This window comes from Arachis hypogaea, chromosome 5 (assembly GCF_003086295.3).
Source record: "Arachis hypogaea cultivar Tifrunner chromosome 5, arahy.Tifrunner.gnm2.J5K5, whole genome shotgun sequence".
NCBI classification, from domain to species: Eukaryota; Viridiplantae; Streptophyta; class Magnoliopsida; order Fabales; family Fabaceae; genus Arachis; species Arachis hypogaea.
The window spans coordinates 99,547,829-99,556,747 of NC_092040.1; the positions used below are offsets into that span (position 1 = coordinate 99,547,829).

General features: G+C 33.2%; 1 protein-coding gene across 1 annotated transcript; it reads left to right on the top strand.

Annotated features, from left to right (window-relative positions):
- Positions 1 to 2,456: 2,456 nt before the first annotated feature.
- On the top strand, positions 2,457 to 2,852 carry LOC112803851 (uncharacterized mitochondrial protein AtMg00820-like). Its single transcript, XM_025847308.1, has 2 exons — positions 2,457 to 2,495; positions 2,565 to 2,852. Exons 1-2 carry the CDS (start codon positions 2,457 to 2,459, stop codon positions 2,850 to 2,852), a joined length of 327 nt encoding a protein of 108 aa, XP_025703093.1.
- The last annotated feature ends 6,067 nt before the right edge of the window (positions 2,853 to 8,919 follow it).

Below are 8,919 nucleotides of genomic sequence, written 5' to 3' on the forward strand. Positions count from 1 at the left end.
ATCCAATTTTTTTATGAATAAGAATAAGTAATATAACTTGTGAAAATTAAAATTTTTTAACCAAAAAAAAGACAATATTAAGAATATGATTAAATAATTCATTGTGACATATCTAATTGTCAGGGATAAATAACGATTGAGCCAGTAAACTAAGCTGGCAGAGTTGGTTAGTTAGTTATGAGAATAGTTAGTGGTTGTTAGTAGTTGCCGCAAGAGCTGCTATATAAGACTAAGAGTCGATGTAATAATCAGCTAATGAAATCATTTCTCTCATTCACACTCTATGAATGGAGTCTTTTAGATCTCTCTCTCCGCTGGTGTATTCTCATCCTTTTCTCTAAAGAGTTCTGATACCTTACATGGTATCAGAGCTTTCAGGTTCTGATCCATGACTACTCCGAGAATCCACAATTTCCAGAATCCACAGCAGACTACTGGTAATACACTAACAACGCCTCCATCTTCCTTCCACCAGCCACAACAAGACCAGTAAACTCAATTTTTCTTAGCCACTACACCTGCAGTAATACCTCTCACTAACAAAGCCTGGTACCTAGACACCGGGGTTTCGCATCATTTAACCTTTGATGCAAACAACTTGATTGCAGACTCAGAGTATGCAGGGACAAATCAAGTGCTAACAGGTAATGGCTAAAATATGAGTATAAATAGTATTGACAAAACTATACTATTCAATGAGACCAACCCTCACTACTTTAAACTATTAAATCTGCTTTATGTACCTTCGATCACCAAAAATCTAATAAGTATGGCCAAGTTTGCTCTTGACAATTATCTATTTTTTGAATTCTATCTTTTTTATTATTTTGTAAAATATCAGGAGACCAAGAAAATTCTATTAAAAGGGTCTTTTAGAAGAGGGTTATACCATTTTGAGCATGTTAGAGTACTTACACGAGCAGTACCATCAAGCAATAAATCAGGCAATTCAGGGTCTAAGAACCTTCATCTATCACCCACTCATAGAGTCTGTAACCTCAGTTCTTTTATATCTAATTATATACTAGCAAGTAGCACTAATAATGCAGGCATTGTCTGTAATGCTAAGTCAGTGTATGAGTTTAATATGTGGCACAAGAAGTTAGGTCATCCAAGTGTACGAATTGTTAAAAAAGTATTACAAAGTTGTAATATTGGTTGTATGAATAAAAGCAAATTTTTACCTAAAGACTATCAGTGTAATGCGTGTTGCCAAGGCAAGCTCTATAATCTTTCTTTTTCTGACTTTCAAACTGTCTATAGTCAACCTCAAGAGTTAATCTTCTTAGATATATGAGGTCCTTCTCCTATTACCAGTGTTTCAGAATTTCGGTACTACATTCTCTTTATTGATGTCAAAACTAGATATACCTGTTTATGTCTTCTCCAAAACAAGAGCCAAGCTTTGCAAGCATTTGTCCAATACAAGTTGTTGATTGAAAACAAAACTAAACATAAGATTAAAACACTTCAAATCGACAATGACAAAGAGTATACCTCACAAGTTTTTACCAAATTTCTGATTGAGAATGGGATTACACATAGACTTAGCTATTCATACACCAATAAACAGAATGAAAAAGCCGAGAGAAAGCATCAGCATGTCATTAAAACTGCTCTAACCCTTCTCTCTCAAGCATCCATGCCTCTAAAATTCTGGGATGAAGCTTGCCTCACTACATCCCACCTCATTTACTTGCTGCCCTCTACCACCACACAATACATATCACCCTATGAACTCTTGAACAATAGAGCTCCAGACTATATGTTTCTTAAAATCTTCAGATGTTCATGCTTTCCTCAGCTCCGCCCCTACCAACCATACAAATTTGACTTTAAGATTCACAAGTGTCTGCTTTTAGGTTACTCACCACACCACAAAGGGTACAAATATCTTTGTCCATCTGAAAAATTCTATGTTACAAGGCATGTAGTCTTTGACGAATATGAATTTCCTTATTAGTTGCTATTTTTTTAACAAGGACTCAAATCTAAAGGCGTCAGTTTCTCATACAACCAAGCTTATCACTATCCCTATTCATGTGCGCCATCCACTAATACCTCTCAAAATTTCTCATGAGTCACACCCTAGTACGCCTGCACCCACAATACTAATACCCTCAACAGATCCCCCAGCCACAACGGTACCCTCATCAAGTTTCTGTGAGTCCTCACCTTTTCAATTTAATTTGTCCACTCGTCAAGGGAGAGTTCTAGAGTCAACCACTATTATATCTCCTCCTCCAATTATAGTTCCATCCGAGTCAACCTCAACCTTTCCACCAACCATAATTGAGCCATTTGCCAATCTTATTTGTATTGATTTTTGCCCATTCACTGCTGACACTTGCATATCTAACTTTACTTTTGAGTTTTCCTTGAGTAATGCAGGATTAACTGAACAATTATCATATGTTGTTTTTTAGCCTAAAGTAAAGGTTGGGCGCACTCACCCTATGGCAACTAGAAGTCAGACGGGTATTTTCAATCCCAAGGTATACTCTTTCTAGCTTTGCTCCTCCTCACCTGATCTCATACAAGTGGAGTTCTCTTTCGTTGCTCAGGCTCTCACCTCATCACAGTGGAAGGCGGCTATAGACGAAGAGTATGCTTCCTTGATGAAGTGCAAAACTTGGAAGCTTGTAGATCCCTCCACAGCAGCAAATCCAATTACATGTCGATGGGTATTCCGCATCAAAAGGCAGCCGGATAGAAGTATCCAGAAGTACAAGGCGCGACTGGTGACAAAAGGCTTTCATCAAAGGAAAGGCGTTAATTATGGGGAAGTATTCAGTCTGGTGGCTAAACCTATGACAGTCTGTGTTGTCATGGCAGTTGCTTTGTCGAGATAGCGGTGAATTCGTCAGTTTGATTTTAACAACGATTTTCTCAACGGTGATTTGTCAGAAAATATGTACATGGTGCAGCCTGACGGCTATAATTTTGGCACTAATTTAGTGTGTAAGCTAGAGAAAGCACTATACGGCCTCAAGCAGGCTCCACATGTATGGTTCCTCAAGCTAAAAAGTACTCTTGAGAGTGTTGAGTTCATCAATACTACCTTTGACCCCTGCTTATTTGCCAACCACAGCTCCCTCTCTACTATTTATCTCTTGGCGTATGTCGATGATATTCTAATGACCAGCACTGCTGCAAATGAGGTAACCAAGCATATTGTTGATTTGAATGAGGTCTTTACGCTTAAGGACTTGGGAGAAATGAGCTTTTTTGTGTATTGAGGCTGAGAGAACAGTCGTTGGTCCTTTAGTGCTGAAACAAACAAAGTATGTAAAGGACTTGCTCAAGAGGGCTGATATGGCTGATGCACAGTACATATCACCCTATGAACTCTTGAACAATAGAGCTCCAGACTATATGTTTCTTAAAATCTTCAGATGTTCATGCTTTCCTCAGCTCCGCCCCTACCAACCATCAAATTTGACTTTAAGATTCACAAGTGTCTACTTTTAGGTTACTCACCACACCACAAAGGGTACAAGTGTCTTTGTCCATCTGAAAAATTCTATGTTACAAGGCATGTAGTCTTTGACGAATATAAATTTTCTTATTAGTTGCTATTTTTTAACAAGGACTCAAATCTAAAGGCGTCAGTTCCTTATACAACCAAGCTTATCACTATCCCTATTCATGTGCGCCATCCACTAATACCTCTCAAAATTTCTCATGAGTCACACCCTAGTACGCCTGCACCCACAATACTAATACCCTCAACAGATCCCCTAGCTACAACGGTACCCTCATCAAGTTTCTGTGAGTCCACACCTTTTCAATTTAATTTGTCCACTCGTCAAGGGAGAGTTCTAGAGTCAGCCACTATTATATCTCCTCCTCCAATTCTAGTTCCATCCGAGTCAACCTCAACCTTTCCACCAACCATAATTGAGCCATTTGCCAATCTTATTTGTACTGATTCTTGCCCATTCACTGCTGACACTTGCATCTCTAACTTTACTTTTGAGTTTTCCTTGAATAATGCAGGATTAACTGAACAATCATCATGTGTTGTTTTTTAGCTTAAAGTAAAGGTTGGGCGCACTCACCCTATGGCAACTAGAAGTCAGACGGGTATTTTCAATCCCAAGGTATACTCTTTCTAGCTTTGCTCCTCCTCACCTGATCTCATACAAGTGGAGTTCTCTTTCGTTGCTCAGGCTCTTACCTCATCACAGTGGAAGGCGGCTATAGACGAAGAGTATGCTTCCTTGATTTAGTGCAAAACTTGGAAGCTTGTAGATCCCTCCACAGCAGCAAATCCAATTACATGTCGATGTGTATTCCGCATCAAAAGGCAGCCGGATAGAAGTATCCAGAAGTACAAGGCGCGGCTGGTGGCAAAAGGCTTTCATCAAAGGAAAGGCATTAATTATGGGGAAGTATTCAGTCTGGTGGCTAAACCTATGACAGTCTGTGTTGTCATGGCAGTTGCTTTGTCGAGATAGTGGTGAATTCGTCAGTTTGATTTTAACAACGATTTTCTCAACGGCGATTTTTCTGAAAATATGTACATGGTGCAGCCTGACGGCTATAATTTTGGCACTAATTTAGTGTGTAAGCTAGAGAAAGCACTATACGGCCTCAGGCAGGCTCCACATATATGGTTCCTCAAGCTAAAAAGTACTCTTGAGAGTGTTGAGTTCATTAATACTACCTTTGACCCCTGCTTATTTGCCAAGCACAGCTTCCTCTCTACTATTTATCTCTTGGCGTATGTCGATGATATTCTAATGACCAGCACTGCTGCAAATGAGGTAACCAAGCATATTGTTGATTTGAATGAGGTCTTTACGCTTAAGGACTTGGGAGAAATGAGCTTTTTTTGTGTATTGAGGCTGAGAGAACAGTCGTTGGTCCTTTAGTGCTGAAACAAACAAAGTATGTAAAGGACTTGCTCAAGAGGGCTGATATGGCTGATGCTTGCGATACGCTTACCCCTATGATAAGTGGTCTTCGGCTTGACGCGTGATCTGGAGCAGTATTTGATAGGCCAACTCTATATCGATCGGTGGTTGGTAGTTTGTAATACGCCACCATAACAAGGCCAGACATTGCATACGCTATGAACAAAGTCTCACAGTTTCTGCATTCTCCCTTAGAACAACATTGAAAAACTGTGAAGCACATTCTGCGCTATTTGGCAGGCACGGTAGACATGGGGTTTGAGTTCCATAAGAGTGGGGACTTCAGGATTTTAGCGTTTTGTGACTCAGATTGGGCCACTGATCTCGTTGATCGCAAATCTACTACGGGTTACTGTGTATTCCTAGGATTGAATATCATCTCTTGGTCTAGCCGAAAACGAGTCTCAGTGTCCAAGTCCAGTGCTGAAGCGGAATTCAGGGCTCTAGCTAATGCTATGACAGATACCATGTGGTTGCAGAAACTGCTCTCTGAAATGCACCTTCCTCAAAGCCCAACACTTACACTGTACTGTGACAATCAGAGCAGCATACTAATGAGTAGAAATCTAATATTTCACAGCAGGTCAAAACACTTTGAAATTGACCTGCATTTTGTTCGGGATCGGATTGTTCAAAAGCAGGCATATATTGTGCATATTCCCTCTTTTGATCAAATTGTCGATGTCCTTACAAAGCCTCTATCTCATGATGCATTTATATATGCCTCAGGTCCAAACTAAGATTGGTTTCACAACCTTCTTCAATTTGAAGAAAGATGTCAATAATAAATACCAATTGAACTAGTAAGCTGGGTTGGTAGAATTGGTTAGTTAGTTATGAAAATAGTTAATGATTGTTAGTAGTTACTGTAAAAATTGTTATATAAGAATAAGAGTCAATATAATAATCAACTAATAAAATTATTTCTCTCAATTTACATTCTATGAAAAAAAAATTTTAGATCTCTCTCCCTTTTTTTTTTCTCTACTGGTGTATTCTCATCCTCTTCTCTAAAGAATTTTGATATCTTACACTAATAAAGAACCACATACTAAGTTAATTTAAATGTATATACAGTATTTGTCAAACGATACCAGATTAATGCAAAATTTTATAGTACTATTCAATCCAATGATTACTAGTTGGTTTTATACAAACATCTCTAATTAAAAAAATTAAATGAAATAAAAACAAATTTAACTATTAACTTTCATTATATACTAATATATAAAAATATATATAATTATTCATGTATTTATTTTTTAATTTTTTTTAAAAAAGTAAATTCATGATAGTATTAATCTACCTTTAATTTTTTATGTATATCAAATGTGAATAATAATAAATTTTGTTTTGGCTAAAACGATAAAAATACATTATACTAAAAACCGAAAAATCATGAATTATAAATGATAATGCATATTTTTTTTAAAAAAAAAATCTACTGTCTCTCTTTGATATCTCAATTATATAGTAGATATATATAGACATAAATATAAATACATGCATGGATAAATGAAGAAAAAGAGTAATTTAGAAGGCTATTTTATTGTGTAGGCATTGTTGAATTTGTAGGTCGGACAGAAAAGAAGGAGATAGATGAGTAGGTTAATGGAATGATACGAAACGACAGATGTTGAAATCTTAATTATTTTGCATCAACACACATTCATCTCACATGTGCTCTTTAATTTAACACAATTAGCTTACGTTGATCTTGTATTTATTTATTGACTTTGTTTTGTGTATATACATATGGTTAGAAATATAACTGTTTAAGTTGTTTTTTCTTATTAGTTTAAATTTTTGAGATGAATAATTTTATAATATCGTATAAAAATTTTAAGTCATCAAAAAAATAAAAAATTTAATTTTTAGTGAGTCCTAAAAATAAAAAAAGAAAAGACAAATTAAAAAAAATAAATATACAAAAATTAAATAAACTAAAAAAAGAGACTTACTTTAAAAAAATGTTAAAAATATGACTACTTATATTGACTTTTTCTATTAAGTGATTTCGTGACACCTATAATTCAGTTTTCAATTGGCAAATTAAAAATGTTAGAATAATTAATTATTGGGACTTTTTTGCTTTCTTCTAGAAATCCTAGGCTATACACTATAGTAGTGAGGAAACAAGAAGATATATATGCAAGATTCACAAAGTTCTTGTTAGGATTGACATTTATGAATGATACTTTGAAGATTAATTGATGAATTAATTAACACTTGAATAATTATTATGAGAGTTATATATAAAGGGTTCCTAACAGAAAGGTTTACCCTCATGTATATACGGTCTTCTTGGTTGGTCACCATTTTAACCACCAGTAATAACATTATTAGCTCTCCAACACTCCTTAGTTATATTGAAATTAAATTCACATTTTTTATACTAAAAATATTATTAGCATATATAATTATATATAAACAATGCTATACGACAGTAAATATTATCATTTTTTGTTAGCACTTGACCAACAATAATTTACACCCATATTTATAAAAATTTTATATATAAAAAATATATAATTTACACTTATATTTATCAGAATTTTAATATAATTTACATTTACATTAATTTTTAGAGTTTGTAATTTGTACTCATAAATTAATAAATTTTATTTATTAAAAATAATTTAATATTTATAATGATCAAATAATAATTAAAAATACTAAAAATTATTGGCTTCCAAAAATTTCTCATTATATATACAACACTATAAAATGTATTGTTATTTATTAACTATATATGGTTAGTTTTATAGATAAATGTATGTGATTGAATAATGGTAGTATTAAACTTTTTTCCTACTAATAATCAATAACAAATCATACCATAAATATATATTTTTTCACTACAAACTATGAAATTGCTACATGCATATAATTTATTATATTATTTAAAGACAATGTTACCTGCTACATGACTAGAAAATGTACTGCAAAAGAACTAAGCTGTATGTGATGGTAGAAGTCTGATCAGTTAAATGATTATATATAATTTAATTACGAATTAATTTGAAATATACAGAATTATTTGAGGGAGAGAAAAAGACGGCAGTGGCGTAGATAATATATAATTAATAGATTAATACAAGTGTGAGTAATTAAAAATGAATTTAAGAGAATATGGTTACAATAAGTCATGTTCTCATTGGACTAACGTGAAAGGTTTTGGTGGGTAGAAATGGGTGAGGTGGTTGGACAGGATACATCTTATTAGAAGAAGAAAACATGCAAAATAATAATAATAATAATAATAATAAAAATAAAACTAGTATGGTTTAACATAGACTCAACCCCCTCGTGCAAACATAATATTAATTACTTTTCAAATTAATTAGTTTAAAAAAATAATAAAAAATTTAGTATGTTGTTTTACACCACCGTGTAATTATATCATTTCTTTTAAATTATTATTCACACAATTAATATAAAAATAGTTATTTTCATTGACATGATGATACATAATTAAATACATACGTAAAATTATTATAAACTAATAATATATTAAAATTAAATTTAAATAAAAATCATATTAATTTTCACATATTATTCTCTCTTTAAATATATATTTATTATTGAAGAATTTAGCTCTTTTGAAATAAAAAATTAATAAAATAATAAAATAAAAGATTAATTATCATTAAATTTATAATTTTTATCGTATATAAATTTTATTATTTTAATTCAAAAATAATTAAATACTTATTTTTTCATTTTATTAATCTCTTCACTTTTCATAAGCCTGATTCATTTTGAATATGACACATGACACATCACATTGATATAGTCAAGGTCGCTGGTTATATATACTTCATTTTGTCTAGTAAAAATACCAAAACCCTCGTGGCAATTTGGTCAATTCCAATTAATTAATTAATTAACCTCATCATATAATTAATATAATATATTTATTTAATTTAAATGTATAGTTTTGTTGATGTAGGGTACCATATTTGTCAAAGGGTTAGATATATGCATTTAACTATGATAT